This window comes from Vipera berus, assembly GCF_964194415.1.
Source record: "Vipera berus genome assembly, chromosome: 5".
In the NCBI taxonomy this organism is placed as follows: Eukaryota; Metazoa; Chordata; class Lepidosauria; order Squamata; family Viperidae; genus Vipera; species Vipera berus.
Genome location: NC_138207.1, coordinates 55393458 through 55413627, shown reverse-complemented (window position 1 = coordinate 55413627; position 20170 = coordinate 55393458). Strand labels below are relative to the sequence as shown.

Here is a 20170-nt window from a genome sequence, read left to right as displayed (position 1 = left end):
TGATTCACATTTTCTCAAGTACCAACCCCGCAATATTTCCCACAAATTTATGACTAAGTTAAAATGCTGCTTGGAGTAAACTATTCAGGGAGGAAAAATACTTTTGATATTATTTTGTGCATATCTCCTATGAACAATTGGTATTATCTTCCAGTTTCGTCCAATTAATTTTAGCTTGCTGAGATTTTGCTTTTTGTGTCGGAAATGTAGCTTAGCAGCCATATATTTTGAGGTGCTTCGGACCTGGCTTACTCCTATAACCAAAGACTAATTGGATAAATTGGCCAACATAACTGGTTAAAATTCATTGGTAATTCCGATGTTGCACAGGAGCAATGTGTTGTACAAATAGTCCTTGTTTAGCAATTGCCTTGTTTAGTGACCACTTGCAGTTACAAGGTAATGAAAATGTAGCTTTATGACTATTTATGATCTTTGCGGCTCTGTAAAGAAAAGGAAATCTAAAGTAAGATCATAAGCACAATTACAGTTTTACTTAGCGACCACTTCACTTAAGACCAAGTTACCAGTCGCAATTGTGGTTGCTATATGAGGACTATCTATGTGTCAATTGCATACACTTTTATGTATCTGTCCTATGTGTGTGTGAGAGAGCAGGGTGTGAGGGAGGGAGGAAACCTCATCTACGGTATAGAATATTTTATTTATATTTATTTGTCTAGTAGAGTTAGGGATATTCTTTATTTAAATGTGGACTATACAATGTATATAATTTGTTGAGTAGGGATGTATCAGTTGAATAGATAGGTCTCTGTGCATATTTGTCTGAATATTTAGTTATTTTTTGCGATATGAGAATTTTTTGGGGGGGAAGCGAAATTCTTATTTAGAATTTAGGTTTATTCTCGTACTTAATGTAGATATATGTCTCTGAGCTTCCTCAATTTACATTCTGTAAAATGGGTATGTATGACTGGTATTATGCATTCACTCTCTGTGTTCTATTTGCAGCTTTTTTTTAATCCTCAAATGAGGGGATGCATTTTTAAAATCGTCCATTTAATAAGAGTGCTCATGGAATACTCTTATAATTCCAAATTTGTTAATTGAATTCAAGGGTTAGCGAACCTGTTCTAAAGTCACATTGTCCCAATTTTATCAAAACTAAACTAGACCTGAATTATTTTATCTCTGAAGTACCATTGAAGTCATACACTCTGTGAATTAACCAAATATAATCAATATTTTAAACAAGCAAATATACTACAGTATAATTATGAAATACAATAAAACTAGACATATACAGGAAGAAATGGGTATTGTTTTAGTATAGTAAAAATGGTGCACTATTAAGGTTGACTAATGATATGTTAATAAGAGTAAAACATTGCTAATTTGCCAGACTATAGCAATTTAATAGTCACATGGTGAAGAGTTGAGAAATCAAATAAGAAACTGTTTTTTCTCATTCCCGAATCAGTTTGGCCTTTTCCAGAGCCTCTCCCTCTTTCCAAAAATGGGGTAATCAGAATTCATTCTTATTTTATTTATGATGGATTTAGAAGTAATAACTAGAACAGTCCAGCTAAAACAAGTATTTCCCGTATTCCTTGTATGATTACTCATTGCTTTAGCCCAGTTTTCCTTGAAGTCTCAGGCAAGTGAGCATCATGGGAAGGTTCCCTTGTCAAATATACATGCAATTTGCTCCTTTAGGAAGGTCAGTTTATGTTCAAAGTGAACCAGCTGTTTTTATCCGCCACTGTCAGCACATCTGTTTCTTTTTGCTGTTAGGGAGAATAGCATTCTTCTGCTGTTGTTGCAATTTACTTTCTCTTTCCCTAGAACTGCTGACCCTTGTCAACCTTGGAATGTACTTTGTAGAATAGTCTGGGAAATCCATTGTAAATCAACCACATTTGCCATTCTGCCACTTGAATTCTTCTTTCACCGAAATGATCAGCTGGTCTGGTGCTTTTCTGCAACAAAGAATAAAGCCACAGCTAGAAAGGAGACTGCCTTTTGCCAAGACATTCTCTTCAGAAAAGAAATTGTGCCAGCTTGGAAGGTTTTAGGTCATGCTTGTTTTGGATTGTTTTGTCCAAGTCTAGAAGACACCAACTTGGGTAGATACTAGACAGAAGTTTTAAAGAGGAGAGGAAGAGGAATATGCAGAAAAATATATGCATTTAGTGGTGTGGATAGATGCGTTCGGGAAAATAGAATTGTCTCTTTTACTGCTTTTCAAAGTTGTATTTATTTTAGTTTAATACTTTATATACTTAGCCTCATAGTGTTTGATCATTCAATCTACTTTTTATAATAAAGAAAAAAGTATTACTACTAAGGAAATGTAGAATCATTTCTCTGCTCCATCATGAAACTTGCTTATAACCAGGGCTTTTTTTCTCATAGAACGCTCAGAACGGAGTTCTGGCACCTTTTTTGGATGGAACCTTGTAGGGTAGGCAAGGCGGGTTGTATGACATGTGTGAGTTCCGGCACCTTTTTCTTTTACAAAAAAAGCACTGCTTATAACTATACAGATTGTTGCCTTCCATCTACTCGCAGGGCTATTTTTAGAGGAAAGACAATAACAACAGACAGGAAATTACAGAATAACAGAGTTGAAAGGAACCTTGGAGGTCCAACCCCCTGTCCAAGCAGGAAACCCTGTACCATTGCAGACAAATGGTTGTCCAATCTTTCCTTAAAAATCTCCAGTGTTGGAGCACTCATAACTTCTCAAGTCAAGCTGTTCTATTGATTAATTGTTCTAACTGTCAGGAAATTTCACCTTAGTTCTAGGTTGCTTCTTTCTTTGATTAGTTTCCATTAGTTTCTACTTTTTAGCCTAATCCAAAACTAGGGGAAAAAACTTGATACACAGACATATAAAATGAAGGGTTGCAACCCTCATTATACAAAGATAAAAAAATTGTTTTAAAAAATCCTGGATTACATAAACCCCAGCATGACTGTATTATTTGATTTGGCATTGGACGCAATAAATAAGCTAGTTTATTTCATATCTCTTTTAGCTCTGGAACAACTGCTGACAGAACTTGAAGATTTTCTGAAGATACTAGATAAAGAGAACCTCAGCAGCACAGCTGTAGTCAAAAAAAGCTTTCTGGCTGACCTTCTTCGACTGTGCACAAAATCAAGTGGTAAGCAAAATCATGTGAACAATTATTGACTTTGGAAGATTTATATTTCTTGCTGATACCCCAACCTATCTATTTCTCTTTTTTGTTTGAATCTTATTCCCAAGTGAGATGTAAAAGGGAAGCAAATATCCTTTATCAGCATGAAAACAAACTTATTTATTGGGGTATATGTATTTGAAGACTGGGATCTGTTTAATTAGATGCAAAGTTTGTTATCAGTTAGTTGCTCAGAATAGATCTAAAAACTACACTATTTACAGATGATGGTAGGGATGAAAAATGGATAATGAAATTTTTGTTCAGTTGTGTTTCTCCTAATTTGCTTTATAAATTAAAGACATTCAAGATGACAAGACATTCAAGTCCGTAAGAGTGTGCAATAAAATCTATTCCCTTTTATTGTAAGCAACATAAATTATTTTTATTCATTGAAGTTTACTATTTGCTAATAAGATTAATTTGCAAAGGATGAATCACCTTCCTTTTTGTTCTTTGCAAAGTTCTCATTTCTCTGTTTTATTCAAGATAAATTCTGCAAGAACAAAGTCCAGTAAAGTGCTTCTCAGCTATACATCATGAGAACAGAGCATCTCTGGGAAGGGAAGAACAAAATGTTTTTATAACCTGTTTTAAAATATCTGCCATAGAGTAAAGCACATAAATTAGCTTATCACATCTTGGTACCTGCAAGAACCATGTTGGATGATGACAGTGGGAATGATGGTAAAGTATTTATCTTTATACTGTAGGTGGTGATGAAGAATACATTTATATGAACAGAGTAACCATAAGTAAACTACATGGGGAACCAGAGAAAGCCAACAAAGGTAGGCATCAAATGGTATTATCATTCAAATGTATGTAGATGGCACCAAGCTTAAAAATAAACTGTTCTAGAAACACAAACATTACCATTCACATGGGAAAAAAGAGATATCATACTGTGTTGAAGTCATCAGGTTTGTGGTCTTTGATACCTTTACTGCCTTATAGTGAAAAATAGATACATATCAAGGAATTTTCTTGTTTAGCTTAATACACTGGCCCAACAAATAATATGAATTGTTGGAAACATATTACAGTGTTCTTCTGTTTTCGTTCAGCATCTTTGAATAGCACCTTTTAACCGTATAACATAAATTCAAACCAAAGCATGCAAAACTGCCACATGTAGTGTGCTCTATTCTGTGACATTAGAATAAATAATAACTGCTTGTAGCCTCTAGGTAGAAGGATATTTTGCCTTCAAAAGCTTTCTGTATGCATAGATTCTCTTTCTATGAATACTAAAAAGCTCCGTACATAGATATTAAATACCGTGAATATTAAAAGCACCTTATGTCGAATGATTCCTTAAAACAGTACATGTGTCCATCTCTAACAGACAGTTGGTTTGATAAACCCTTACTACTTAATCTGTTTTGCTTTCTGCAGCTACCTTGCCTGGCTTGAGCCTATAACTTGCATTCCATTTTGGGATTTATAGATGGAAAAATGTAGCCCCCGGTATCTGTCTCTTAGTTGTATAGAAGCAGAAAATCTGAGAAGACGTGGGAAGAACAGCAGATGTCTGATTTGTTTGGCTAATAGCATTACTATACTATGCATAGTTTGTTTTGCTGCTTCCCTTCTTATGCCAGAAAACTATTAAAAGTTTCAGATGCAGAGCTGTTATTGTGGCTCCTCAGGCTCAGTCCCAAAAGAACTGTGGTTCTAGCTTTATTTTTAAATTGTACAAGAATGTAACAAAGTTTGTGCCAGATTCTTTCCAGCGTCTTGGTAACCACTGCCTACCATTTGGGTAGCTACCAGACCATCCAACTTTAGAATAGTCTTGTTTTCAGTGAACGTTTTGCTTAGTATATTTATAGGGATGCTTGAAGTGATTTCAAATATAACCTCTATGTATATGAAGATATTTTCCAAGTATAGAAATCATGTGGATCTCTCTTATGTCACCATGCCATAAAATGACAGGTCTGATTCTTTCAGTCTTTTGCAGGATATTATCCTCATATTTTGGATAATGCCCTCCATGATTTTTAGACAGCCTTGATAGGAAAACTTGGAAGAAAGTTATAGTCATATGTTCCAGGAAAAAACAATTTGGAAGTATTCTCAGTGCTTTGGATTTCAACTTCCATCAGTCCGAGCAAACATGGCCAAATGGGAGATAATTGTGGTTATTGTTATACTGCTTACTTACATCATCTTTATGCTTATTTATAATTTTAAAGTCTCCTTGAATCTATTAAAAAACCAAAGACTTGCTGAATACTGGGGACAACATCTGATGTTTTATCTGGTTATAACCATTATGAAATACACTTTTCAGGGATTTTAAACAGGTGTTGTATCCATTTCTTTCCAAATATTGTCAAACACCAAAGAATGCCTTATCACACTGCATTTGCAAATTAGCTGAAAATCAGGTTGGCAGTATTTACTGTCTTACCACAATTATTTTTTTTCTCAGTCAGGTTTTTTTTCCTTTGGGCTGAAAAGACTTAAAAACCTGGTAGTTTAAACTATCCTTAGCAACAGTAAGGAAAGGGCGAATACTTAAAAATTTGATTTAGGTATCAACTAGACCTTACAAGTAGAGTGCTTATTTATAAGACATCATAGACGTTGCAGTTTTCAATGTTAACTGAAGTATTACTGTACCAGTAATTTCACAACCACCAAAAATGTGGGTCTTGAGCTATATTACTTTTCCACCATATTTTTGGAGTGAAATCTATTGCCATTTTGGTGGTTTAGACTCAATAGGCTAATTAATAAATATTTTCATTTCAAAACAAAAGTGGAGCACCTGAGATTATAGTTGAGTATAACATACGTAATTATCATTTATTTGTTGTGATTTCTCTTTGGATTATGACATTAGGTTACCAAGATTCCTTGACTAATGGAGAAATGGAGCAGTATTTATATCCTCCACAGAAAAGTTTGCCAGATCTTCCACCTTCAAAAATAGTAAGTCCCTGATATAAAAAATATCATACGGATACATAATTTGTTTTATCTTGGTTTCATTTGGTAAGATTTGTCTTTTAGGAGACTGCTGAGCAAATCAGTTCCTTCTCTTTTGGGGGGGGACTATAAAATGACGTTGCATTATTGAGATCATGGACAGAAGCTCAGGAATGTCGTATGTGATGTACTTTTTGCATTAAAAAAGAGAAAACCTTCAATAATATATATATACATACACACACACACACACACACACACACACACACAGCTTGGACCTAGTGTGGGAGGAAGTGAAAAACTGTGGGTGGTCTGCTGAGGAAATAACTGTGTAAACTGCAGTCAAAGGGTGATCAGACGGATTATTACTGTGAAATCCTGCTGCAAGGATTTAGAGTGAGTGATCCCATCAAGGTATCTGGGAAAAGGAAGCCTGAGAAAAACAGAGACTTTAAGATGTACAACTTCATTGTCTAAGTTTTTTTTAGTATTTAATGTTCTCAGTCAATTTAGTTAGATATAGTTATAACTGTGGTTTTTTTTGTGTGTGTGTGTTTTGGGTAGAATGAGAAGCTGTTTTTAGAGATAAAAGTAAAAGGTAAAGGTAAAGGTTCCCCCGCACATGTGTGCTAGTCGTTTCCGACTCTAGGGGCCGGTGCTCATCTCCGTTTCAAAGCTGAAGAGCCAGCGCTTGTCCGAGGACGTCTCCGTGGTCATGTGGCCGGCATGACTAGATGCCAAAGGCGCACGGAACGCTGTTACCTTCCCACCGTAGTGGTCCCTATTTTTCTACTTGCATTTTTACGTGCTTTCGAACTGCTAGGTTGGCAGAAGCTGGGACGAGTAACAGGCGCTCACTCTGTTACCTTCCCACCGTAGTGGTCCCTATTTTTCTACTTGCATTTTTACGTGCTTTCGAACTGCTAGGTTGGCAGAAGCTGGGACGAGTAACAGGCACTCACTCTGTTACGCAGCACTCAGGATTTGACCCGCCAAACTGCCGACCTTCTGATCGACAAGCTCAGCGTCCTAACCCACTGAGCCACCGCGTCCCGCGTTTTGAGAGATAGTGACTCCCAAATAGACAATCCATTCTTTCCCCCATACTATTCTGTAATTTTAAAAATCTACAGTCATAGATGCTCAAATGTATATTTAAAGGCTTTTTTCTCAGCATGTTAACTCAATACAAGTTTTTTGAAATTCTACGCTTTAACACTTTTGGAGACACAGCTGTATTCTTATATCCATGATATGTAAATGCTAAGATGTTAGATGTTAAACTTAACATCTAATTGGCATTTTCACTGAAGCTAGAGGTAGATAACCTCTTGTCTTCCTCCTTTTCTAGATGTGTTGCTGAAATGTAGCACCCAGCCTGCTGGAAATCCTAGTTCAGCAATCTTTAGCATGTCAGAGGTTGCTTAGCACTGGTCTAGAAGATCAGAACTAGGATCTGGTGATTCATACTGGAATGCATAAAGATTAAACAGTTCACCCTATTCCATTTAATGCTGGGGGGGGGCAGCAGTAAATAAGGTAGATAACTTTTCTGACTTTTGGTAAATAAATGCTAGCTTTTCATAGTCATGTTATACCACAACAGCAATAGCTGGGGTTGACCTATATATTGGAAATATTGCCTTGATTTGTAAATATTGCCTTGATTTGTAAAGAGCAAATAAAGAAATGCTTTTGCTAGATGTCAGGTTGAGGAAGAAGACTATTTCACTTAATTCTTAATTCACTTTTTATTATTTCTAAATTTATTACGCACTCTACAGAAAAAGCTGCCAGAGAAGTATACAATAAATGTGTGGATTAAAAATTAATGTAAAAATAGTATAAAACAAGAATAAAATAAAGAAGCAGAGACTAAACCTGGCACTGATTTAGAAGAACCTAATAAGCAATCAAAAGATCACCACATGATACTTGATATTGAAAAGACTATAAGATTGTTGCCAGAGGGCTTTGTTAGAGTTATAGTTGGGGAGAACCTCACACCTTAGAATATGAGATCTATTCTTGCTTCTCTTTTATGCCCTTTCTTATCAAGCTTATTTCTAGCTAAGATTTTCTTAAAATTGTAGCTGGTCAATCACAGTAGATGTCATTAACCATTCTGGGAATAATTTATGATTCGTGTATCTAACCAAGAGGATAAAAGCATGAAATGAATCCTTTGCATCTAAGATTGGATCTGTTTCAAAGCAATTCATCAGTGAAGATTTCAAAGCAAGCTCTAGATGTTCATAATCAGAAGAGAATTTTATCTGCAAACCTCCTGGTTATTATCAAGACTATGTTGTGACTGTTTTAAAGAATTGCACATGGGCTATTTCTGTGCATACACACAAAAGCATCATTTTTAGAATTGGATCTGAAGCACTGTACAAAGTGGTGGGATTCAGATACTGTATGTGAACAACCAGTTTTCTGTGGGGATGCAGCTTCCAGAAGTCCATTCTGGGCCTGGGCAATAAAAAATTAGCTACTGGTTCTGCTGAACTGGTGCGAACTGGCTGAATCCCACCACTGACTGTACAGGTTGTTTCTTTCCACAATGAAAAATTAAGTCAACTTGAGAGAGTCATTAAGCTTAACTTTGAATAATAAAGCTCTAACAACCCCCACCTTTTTATAATTGCTTTATGCATCTTTCATTAATTTCTTTATACTTGTCTTATTTCTTTAAGGTCATAGGCATTTGTAGATTGTATGTCACATATACATTTGGAAGGTCCCTTGAGAGTGTATACTTACCTTACTTCCTGTTCTGAACCAGCCCTCTTCTCGCACCCCTAATCAAAAGAAGAGACTGGAAAGCGTCCAAGGCTAAAAGGCTTCTGCCAAGATTTAATAGTAAACACACAAGAGCTTATCTTCTCAAGCAAAAGAGTTGCTTTCAGCAACCAGCCCCTCCCCAAACACTCCTTTTATAGAGAGCTCAGGGCGTGGTCTCCCTGTGCCTCCTCCCGAGGAGTCCCATAGCCTTCCTTTGTTTGTCCCTGCTCGACTGCCTCCTGCGTCGGGCGTCCTTGAACAGGGCCAGCTGTGGGTCATCATCCTCCGCACTCTCGGGCTCACACAGCTGAGCAGAGGTTCCCGGCTGAGGACTCTGCAAAGTCTCCAAATCATCATCAGCCGGTTCGTTTCCCTCCTCCCCCACATCTGAGTCCTCCGATACATCGGAGCCGGCTGTCGGACCCACAGGCTGACCCTGAGTCACAACACTATCCCGCACCGCAGGGCCCTTCCCCCGGGTCTGCCGATCCGGATGCGGTCGGGATGGGAACTGTTCGTGAAACGCAGTCACCAACGCAGGGGCATGAACGGCGGTCGCGTCTTCCCATGTGAAGTCCTCCGGCCCGTACCCTTTCCACTCGATCAGGTACTGGAAGCGACCTTTCAGCCAGCGGGAATCCCTGATGCTGGCGACCTCGTACTCGGGGGTGCTGTCTCCATCACGAGGTCCTGATGGGGGAGGTTCCGCTTGGCGAAGTGGACAAGCCGGTTGTTCGGGGACCAACAAGGACCGATGGAAGACGGGGTGCACGCGCAGGGAACGTGGCAGAGTTAAACGATAGGCGACCGGGTTGATGACGGCCTCGACTGGGAACGGTCCAAGGTAACGGTGGTCCAGCTTCCTCGCCGGCCGAGTGGATGGTAGGTTCCTGGTGGACAGCCAGACCCGATCCCCCACCGATAGTGGAGGCGTATCCCTTCTCGACCGATCGGCGAACCTCTTGTAGTCGGCCTTGGCCTTCTCCAGCTGCCGTCGCACCAACCGATGGATCGCCTGTAACTCCGCCATGAATTCGTTCGCTGCCGGCTCCGGTGAGTCCACGGGAGAAAGGGGGAAAAACCGGGGGTGATAACCCACATTGGCCAAGAACGGTGTCATCTGCGTGGAGGTGTGCTGCGAGTTGTTAAAGGCAAACTCGGCTATGGCCAAATAGTCCACCCAATTGTCCTGCTGCAGGTTAACGTAGCAGCGCAGATACTGCTCTAAGATGCCGATGACCTTCTCGGTACCCCCGTCGGTCTGAGGATGATGCGCGGACGAGAGGCAAACCTTAATGTCCAACGCCCGCATCAACTCCTGCCAGAAGCGGGCTGTAAACTGGGCCCCCCTATCGGAGACGACTCTATCGGGAAGGCCGTGCAGCCGGAACACCTGTTGGATGAACATGCGACTAGTGGCGCGAGCTGACGGTAAGCCGCGACAGGGGATGAAGTGCGCCATCTTGGTCAACATGTCCACCACCACAAACACTGTCGTGAAGCCGGAGGATGGGGGTAGATCCGTCAGAAAGTCCATGGACACAGCCCCCCAGGGTCTCTTGGGCGTTGGCAAAGGCTGCAGTAAACCAGGCGGGGCCCCTGTCGCTGACTTGGCCTGCCTGCATGGGACGCAGGAGGTGACATAAGACTGGACATCGTGTCGGACTCGGGGCCACCAGAAGGTACGGGAGACCAGGTTCAGAGTCTTGAACAGGCCAAAATGCCCCGCAGCCGGGTTATCATGACATTGGCTGAGGACGAGTCCCCTGAGTGGCCCTCCTGGAACATAGAGCCGGTCACGATAATACAGGAGTCCATCCGTGACCGACCAAGGCGAATCTGGCCCCACCTCTTCCTTCCGCTGAGCCACCCACGCCTCCTGCTGCTGCGCCTCCCGGATCCGAGCCCGTATATCCACCGGCTCCCGCACCGCAGCAAAAGACTCGACGGGGATCACGGTCCTGGGCGGAAGCTTGTCTTCCACTCGGGTGTACTCGGGCTTCCTGGACAGAGCATCCGCTCTCTGGTTGTGCCCGCTTGGTATGTACCGCACCCGGAAGTCAAACCTCGCAAAGAAGAGGGACCACCGGATCTGGCGTTGGTTCAAATTCCGAGCGGTCTGCAGGCTTTCCAGATTCTTGTGGTCCGTCCGGACCTCGATTTGATGCCGCGCCCCCTCCAGATGATGCCTCCAAGCCTCGAACGCCGCCTTGATGGCCAGCAGCTCCTTCTCCCAGATGGTATAGTTGCGCTCCGAGGGATTCAATTTCCGAGAGTGATACGCGCAAGGGAAAAGGGTACCGTTGGGCGTCGCTGCCTGGAGCAACACGGCCCCAATGGCAATGTCGGAGGCGTCCGCCTCCACGACAAACGGCCGTTGCGGGTCAGGATGCTTCAAGATGGGCTCCTTCATGAAGGCGTCCTTCAAAGCTTGGAACGCCTGTTGTTCGGGGGCGTTCCACTGGAACCGAGTCTTCTTCTGCAGGAGCCGGGTGAGGGGGGCTGTCAAGGCAGCAAAGCCAGGGATGAATGTCCGATAGTAGTTGGCAAATCCAAGAAGTCGCTGAATATCCTTCACGCGACGCGGGGGTTGCCAACTCTGCAACGACTCAACTTTACTCGGTTCCATGGCGATGCCCTCAGGAGAAATGCGGTGACCCAAGAAATCAATGGTCACCTGGTAGAACTGGCACTTCTCCAACTTGGCAAACAGCCGATGTTTCCGGAGGCGCTGCAGGACCTGACGGAGATGCTGATGATGCGCTTCACGCGACGGGGAGTAAATCAGGATGTCGTCCAGGTAAATCACAACAAACTGGTCCAACAGATCCCGAAAGATGTCGTTCATAAAATGCTGAAACACAGCGGGGGCGTTGGTCAGGCCAAACGGCATCACCGTGTACTCGAAATGTCCATAGCGAGTACCAAACGCCGTCTTCCACTCATCACCCGGCCGAACCCTGACGAGGTTGTAAGCTCCACGCAGGTCCAGTTTCGTGAAGATCTTAGCCTCCCGGAGTCGGTCCAAGAGCTCGGGGATGAGGGGCAGCGGGTAGCGGTTACGCACCGTGATAGCGTTGAGTTTCCGGTAGTCACAGCAAAGCCGTAACTCGCCCGACTTCTTTTTGACGAAGAGCACGGGCGCAGACACTGGCGAGGACGAGGGCCGGATGAAACCACGAGCCAAGTTCTTTGTCAGGAAGTCCCGCAATGCAGCCAACTCGGGCTCCGACATGGAGTACAAACGCCCCACTGGGAGAGGCGCATCAGGGACTAGGTCAATGGAGCAGTCGTAGGGCCTGTGCGGGGGTAATTGGTCCGCCTCTGACTCGCTGAACACGTCAGCAAAGTCGGACAGTTCGGGAGGCAAGGAAACCCCTGGGGAACCCTCCACCTGGCCGGCACAGATATGGCGGGTGTGGTCCACGCACTGCAAACTTGGGAAGGTGACCAAGTTCTGAGACCAATAGATCTGTGGATCATGCGCCCGGAGCCACGCCAGTCCCAAAACCACGGGGAAGTGCAGATCCGAAGTGACGTAGAACTGAATGGCCTCCACATGGGTACTGATGGCCATACACACGGGTTGCGTGGCGGCCGTGATAGGCCCGGACAGGAGCACTCGACCATCGATGGTCTCCACAAGCATGGGCGGATCCACTGGACACTGGGGAACAGCCCATTTGGCCACAAAGGCCGAATCCATAAAGTTAGTGGTAGCCCCAGAGTCAATTAAGGCATGGACCGGAATCCCCTCTGGCTTGCCAGGGAGGATCAGTCGTGCCTCCAGAATCAAATGCCGTGGAGGTTCACAGGTACCGTCGGAACGGCGTCGCTCGGCGTGATCGTTGTGGGTCGCCCGATCTTTCACACCGTCTAGATCGGGCTCGGGCCGTTTCCCGATAGCAAAGCAGGGGACTTTCTCGGGGCAGGCTTGGTCACTGACGCCCGCTGACGCTTCTTCGGGCAAGAAGCAGCCAAATGTCCAGGGTCCCCACAGTAAAAACACAACCCCTCCGATCGTCGTCTGTCCATTTCCGTCACCGATAGACGGGACCTGGCGGCACCCAGCTCCATTGGCTCCTCCCTCTGGACTGGGGGCTCACGCACAACAGGGGCGGCAGGGGTCTGTGGGGTGGCACGGCGACTCTTACGCTGCTGCAGCCGGGCATCGATCCGCAGACAAAGATGGATCAGCCCATTCAGGTCTGAGGGAATGTCCACGCGGGCCAGCTCATCCAACATCTCCTCTGACAAGCCATCCTGAAAGGCATCCACGAGCGCAGCCTCATTCCAGGCGGAATCCTGGCTAAGCAGCCGGAAATCGCTGATATAGGCCTGTAGAGGGCGCTGACCCTGCCTCAAAGCTTTCAGGCGTCGGGTGGCGGTCTGCGCCTTAATCGGGTCCTCGTACATGAGGCGCATATGGTCACAAAACCCCCCAAAGTTATCCAACAAAGGGCTAGGCTGTGCCAACAGAGGCGTGCCCCAACGAGCTGCATCTCCCGACAGAAGGCTCAACACGAATCCCACCTTATCTCGGTCAGTGGGGAAATCAGCTGCTCTCACGCTGATATAAAGCTGGCATTGTCCCAGGAAGGCAGGAAACAGTTCTGGTTTACCAGCAAATTTATCCGGCATAGCTATCTGACATTTCCTCCTGGGTGGGGGGGCAGCATGTACCTGAGCCTGCAGTTGTGCCACCTGAGTGGCCAGCAAGGTGAGTTGCTGGTTGAGCTGGGCATTCTCGGCAAGAAGCTGCTCCATCGTAGTATTAAGGGGTGGGGGCTGAAAGCAAACTGTTCTGAACCAGCCCTCTTCTCGCACCCCTAATCAAAAGAAGAGACTGGAAAGCGTCCAAGGCTAAAAGGCTTCTGCCAAGATTTAATAGTAAACACACAAGAGCTTATCTTCTCAAGCAAAAGAGTTGCTTTCAGCAACCAGCCCCTCCCCAAACACTCCTTTTATAGAGAGCTCAGGGCGTGGTCTCCCTGTGCCTCCTCCCGAGGAGTCCCATAGCCTTCCTTTGTTTGTCCCTGCTCGACTGCCTCCTGCGTCGGGCGTCCTTGAACAGGGCCAGCTGTGGGTCATCATCCTCCGCACTCTCGGGCTCACACAGCTGAGCAGAGGTTCCCGGCTGAGGACTCTGCAAAGTCTCCAAATCATCATCAGCCGGTTCGTTTCCCTCCTCCCCCACATCTGAGTCCTCCGATACATCGGAGCCGGCTGTCGGACCCACAGGCTGACCCTGAGTCACAACACTTCCTTCAAGACTGTCATGAATGTTTGCGACATTTTTGTGATGACTAGGTGTTCGCAGAAATAACAAAATTATTAACCATTCATTTCCAAGCAGGCTATATACTCAATATGTTTTACTTATGGCTCAGCTTTTTAAAGAAGAACCTAATAATCCTCTTCACCCCAGCCCCCAACATCCCACCTCTTTCAAAATGTTAACAAACAGCTTAATAGCATTTGAATGCAGTGGCTTAACACAGATATATTAACAAGCCAGTTTTACTAGCAAGGTTGGCATGCTAAATGTTTCTAGAAATGCCCAGAGTAGTTAGCAAAAGATAAACTGCGGCGGGGGAGGGGGGGGAGGGGTTTTGCTTAAAATGGACAGCCTAATATACAGTAGAAATAGAAGTAACTGCTTAGAAATATGATATGTGATCAGGAATTTGACTTAGAATATACAGTAATATATCCCTTCATATTGTTTACATCAGGGTGAGTTGAGAGGTATGTTCAGTATTCTCCATATCACTGCATTATAAACATATATTTTATTTTTAATTATTTAATTTATACCCCACCTTTATTATTTTTACAAATAACTCGAAGTGGCAAACATATCCCAACACACCTTTTTTTCCTCTTATTTTTCCCACCACAACAAACCTGAAAGGTAAGGTAGACTGAGAGAGTGTGACTGGCCCAAGATCACCTAGCTGGCTTTCATGGCTAAGGGAGGACTTGAACTCACAGCTTCTTCCTTTCCAGACTGGTGCCTTAACCTCCAGTTTTGCTTGACTTCAGCTAATGGTAAAAGTGGGTTATAGTGGCATTGTACAAGATTGGTGTTCATTAGAAAGTTAATCATATGTGTTTCTTTGACATCTTATGCAGAGACTTAAGAGGGAAGGGAAGGGAAGGAGAGGGAAGGGCAACCATGATGCAAACAATATTAAGGCTCACAAGGGTAACAAACAAAATCAATTAGCAGTCTTAGCTGAATCTTTTTTACTCTAATTTGAAGGCGAATCAAAGAAGCTGATTTTTTGCTTTTTAGTCAAATCAATCAAAAGGACTCTAGCAGAAATAGGGACTAACTTATCTGTATTTGAAGTTTGTAACTATGTAGATTATCTACTGAAAGTGCCAAACAGATAGGAGCAATATGTGCAGTAATTCCAGTAATGCCTCAGATTCACCAATATCTGATAATTTAGTTTATCTGAGAAAAATATATGTCCTTTGCTAGCCTGGTTAATTGTATGTGTCATGTAAGCAAGAAGCTGTTGGTTGATGCAAAGTTGTTATCATTGATCAGGTGAAGTGATAAGATTAACAGAGGTTTTCATGAAGTTTTTGTAATAAACACCAAGACCAGAAAGAGTGGTTATTTAATAGCCATAGAAAGAATTGGAGTGCTTTTCTTTTGTTTGTTTTTTTGTGTCTAAAAAAAATTACTTGAAAAAATAAATTTTGGTTAAAAAAACGTGAATGAAATGGAAAGAACAATCTGCCACTAGGTGCTTTTCATATATATTTTTTGCAGAAGAAAAGCAAACAATTTTGTCCCTATTGCAGCCCAAATGAGAGCCATCTTATCCCCAAATGAATGTTGATTCATGTTGATTGCAATACCCTTTACTGGAAGAGACAATAAAGAAAAACATTCATATTAATAGTAACATGTCTTGAAGATGAGAAGGTTGTACAAACTTTCAAGCAAACCACAAGGTCCCTCACTGGTAGATGGGTGTTAAAGTAGTGAAATGGAAATGATGTGGTTCATTTTGATTAGAATGAGTGACAACATTCTTTCCTGTTATCAAGGAATATCTCTTGCACAAAGAACAATGAATTAATTGCTTTCCAATTTTACGATGAGTGAACAGAATTTCTTATGGCAGTGTATCCAGGCTGATTTATTAGTAGGCCATCCTTGCTGTTTAGACTTCTTTCAAAAAATACTTTATTCCAGTATATGGAGATTCTTATCTGCTAAGCTGAATTTAGAACATCAAATCCAGATTCTTGCTCAGTATGATGTTCTAAGTTACAGCCTCTCCCATGCTATTGTCTAGCCCCTGTTTCAACATCCCATGACATCCACAACCTTTGTAGCTAATTGGTCTTGCTGTTAGGAAGTGTTTTTTCCTGCATTTGATTGCATTTTTAAAAAAGTCAACTTCTTTTTTCTTTCGACTGATAAGAACTTAAATGACAACCATGACAGAAAAACACTGAGACTTTGATTTGTGGGGGAATTAAAGAATCAATAATACATTTAGAAAACAAGGCTTAGAAAAGTAAGGGGGGAAAAGCTATCTTCTCTTGTCCATGCTCTTCCCAAATTTCTCCAGATTTGTTTTTGAGCCTTCACATCTCTAAATGTATGTCCTTCTTTATAGTTAGAAGCATAGGAATATTGAAAAGCAACAATAAGTGAGGACATTTGGGTCAGAAACAAAGGTATTTAAATTAATTTTTCTATGCCAGTAATTGTTTAATTTTAGAATGGGGCAGAAAAGATTAATCTTCCTGTTCTCTGTTCCAGAATAATCAGAAAATAGTGATATACTCCTGGCAAAAAAGTAATTAATTGAGCTTTGAACTCATTGAAAGATGAAATGATTCTTTCTCTTACCGCCATATGATTTCCATTGTTAATGGAAACAATGCAAAGGAGTTGCTTTCTTTTTGATCCATCTGAAAGTAATTTAATAAAGAACAAAAAATTTTGTTTTAAGGCTGTAGAGCAAGATAACTATTTTAATCTTTCTGGACTTTTTGATAATGCATGGTCTCAGTGCTGGCTAACAATAAAGGTTTCCTGTCTAGATCCAACTACGGTTTTTAAGCACTTAAAATATTTAAGTAGGTCCATAACTGCTATAAAAACTGGATCTACTATTTTTTTACATTAGCGTTTATTATTTTCCATTTAACCATTTTGCAAAGGGAGTAAATATTTTACCAAGGGAACAATCAAAAGCAATTACTTTTGTCATTATTTTAAATTAAGGTTGCTACTTAATGTTCTAACTACTTGGCATATCCTTACTCATTTATTGGTATTTGAAAGTTAGGGATGGTTGCTTAAAATCCTTTGCAAATAAAATTTTGATGTGGCTTATCTTTCAATGACGTGTATAAGTTCAGTCTAAAATTAATTGGCTGAGATTCATTTTAAAATTCTTTAAGTCATTTTAAGGTTTTCAGTTTTTAAAGCTGTACTAATGGTAATGGAATCAAGTGGTCTGGTTTGTTTTCTAATCAGCATAAACAAGCTTAAATAAAGATAGAGGGTTCCAAGTGTCAGACTTCACAAATAGGCTTCACAACATCTTCCATTCCAAAGCAAATTGAGTTGGTCAGTCTCTATTTCTCTTTTGTGTGTCACTCAAATGTCTGCCTCCCTTTACCCAAGCAGGTTCACCCCCAAATTATCTGAATTTCTGATTGGTATTGAAGCCTGATTATGAATCCAGACAATTAGCTTGCACGTATGAAAATGTTGCAGAAGGAACTATTGAAGGAGGTCACACACAAATATTATCTACCCCTCCCAAGAATGCTCATTGTCAAGTAAACCTTCTGATGAATCAAATATTCTAGTCTGTCCTTCCAGCATTGAGAGTTCAAAATGCATTAAAAAATTCCCACCACTGAAATGGTGGGAATGGTTTAAATTCTCCAAAATACCCAGTTCTCATGGACCAGTTTTTCCAGTCAGTCAGAGTTGGACAGCATATAAGTTTAATAAATTATGGTTGCCCAGTCAGACAGATGTTTAGATTGGGGCTGACATTTTTGTCCACTTATTGAATCCTTCCCAAGGATCTGGGATAGGCACATGTTGCTGTTAAAGATATTAATTATCTTTAATTATTAAAGATATTATCACAGGATGTAAGCTGTTCCAAGTGAAGCTAAGCCTTTTGCAATTGACTGGTAGTCAATGCTGATGGTGTTCACGTGGTGCTCAAGATGTTTTGAAATTTTCGGCAAGGTGCCCGTTATTACAGATAATACCTTTGCTTTCTTTTGCCACAGTCTTTCTACTTCACTTTGCAGATTTTTGTATTTTGTATTTTTCTCCAGTTCTTTTTATATATTGTGCTGTCTCTGGGTAACATCCACTATCCAGACTTTTTTGTGATGATGATGATGATGATGATTTCTAAGAAAAGGGGTCTCCCTGAAAGTTATCTATTTAAGTTCACACATATAGATTTGATTCTTGTTGAACTATGTAGATTTAATTCTTATTGAATATGGATTAAACCATTTAAGGAAGAGTTTTCCTCTCCAACAAGTTCAGGACAGGTGTCAGAGAAGGAAGGTAAAAGTTTTCTGGAGAAAGGAGAATTACAGGGTGAAAAAAATGGTAATAAAGATCATCAAACTAGGTATATTAGAGATATGAAAGTTAAAGCATAAAAAGTGTGAGCATTATATGTTGGCCAATGGTTTAGTTGAATTTGATACTATCCAATAATTTGACAGTGCTTGGATTTTTTGGGGGAAGGTATTGAATTATATATCTCCTTGTTTTTTGCTGATGTTCGCTTTGAAATTATTTTATGTATCGACCCTTCCAGTTACTGAGAAAACTCAAATGCAGCTATGCAGTTATAAAATAAGCATTCATGGAATCTGTACTTAGACTTCTGATTACCTCCCTCCAACTACAGTTTTCCATTATTAATAATTTACAATGAAATGTTTAATATTTTGTTTTATGTTAGATTTATGCTCAATTTGAATCTTCTTGATTTCTTAAAACTGATTTATCCTGCATTCTTGATGTAAACATTTTCAAGAAAATTGGGACTTTCATGATAATTAAATTGTGTTCTGCAACAAAACTCTGTAAGCCTCTATTTACTTCCTTGTAATCTGTTACTTCTTTGCCACGATGAAAAATAGTGGACATAACGAATGTCATTTACTGTGTCTTTTTGGGTCCTATGTATTTAACTGTAATTAAATTCAAGAGTAAGTCTCTTTATCATTGCATCTGCATGACAGGAAAATGTAATTTGACTTATTTCTGATAAACAGAATCAGAACAAATGTCTCAATTATCAAATGTCACATTGATGAGGATTTTTCAGAAAATTCCATTGACTCATATTCAGGAGAAAATATACAAAGTTATAACTGTAGCATTGTTCTGTAATGCTACAATGCTTGTCTTTTGTTCTTGGTTTAATGTGAAATTTGTTATAACTGTACGTTCTGTGAATGGAATAAATCTTCCTTTCATAAGAGAATGTTGCTTTTAATTTTGATAATAGAACATTTAGAACCTGCTTCAAAACTTTTTATCTGCTTATTTCCTATATTTTAATTATATTGCACAGATTCCAGAAACAAAACTACATTCCAGCCTCAAAAACGAATCTCCAGAAGGGTACTATGAAGAAGCAGAGCCTTACAGTGTTTCTATGAATGGTACCTAATTGTATATTTCTAGAGTTTCATTGTTGTTTTGTTCAGTTGTGTGCTAGAAAGAAAAAAGTTTTTCCTAAAAACGATCAGTTCAATTGCATTGGGGAAGAAATGCTCTCTCTCTCTCTCTCTCTCTCTCTCTCTCTCTCTCTCTCTCTCTCTCTCTCTCTCTCTCTCTTTCGATGAAATCTCATCCGTCATCCTCAGGCTGGTGACTTCAGCTTCGTTCTTCTGGGAGAAGTGTCTTCTCACTTCTCAGTTCTCCCAGAAGAACGAAGCTGAAGTCACCAGCCTGAGGATGATGGATGAGATTTTGACTATACAGATACTCAAATTATTAGTGTAATACAGTAGTTGTATCAAAATTAATGCAAGGGTTTTCTAGGGGTAAAAAACAACCTGATGGCACATTAACAATTATTTCATATGAATGTAATTCATGCCATTCACTTTTCCAAATATATTATATTAGAAGATTGCAGCCTACATAAGGTGGCTGTTATTATCAAATTTATAAATTGGACTGGATAGTGAACTTCTGCATGCTGATCAAAATGGAATGGGGGTAAAGTTGCCATATTTTC

General features: G+C 41.1%; 1 protein-coding gene across 1 annotated transcript in view; it reads left to right on the top strand.

The window, feature by feature from the left end:
• AFAP1L2 (actin filament associated protein 1 like 2) overlaps nt 1-20170 on the top strand; it is a 94291-nt gene that overhangs the window by 52700 nt on the left and 21421 nt on the right. Inside the window, exons 2-5 of the mRNA XM_081329377.1 lie at nt 3003-3131; nt 3881-3958; nt 6022-6110; nt 19499-19589. Of these exons, the coding sequence (XP_081185503.1) occupies nt 3003-3131; nt 3881-3958; nt 6022-6110; nt 19499-19589 (387 nt within the window). The remainder of the gene's footprint in view (nt 1-3002; nt 3132-3880; nt 3959-6021; nt 6111-19498; nt 19590-20170) is intronic.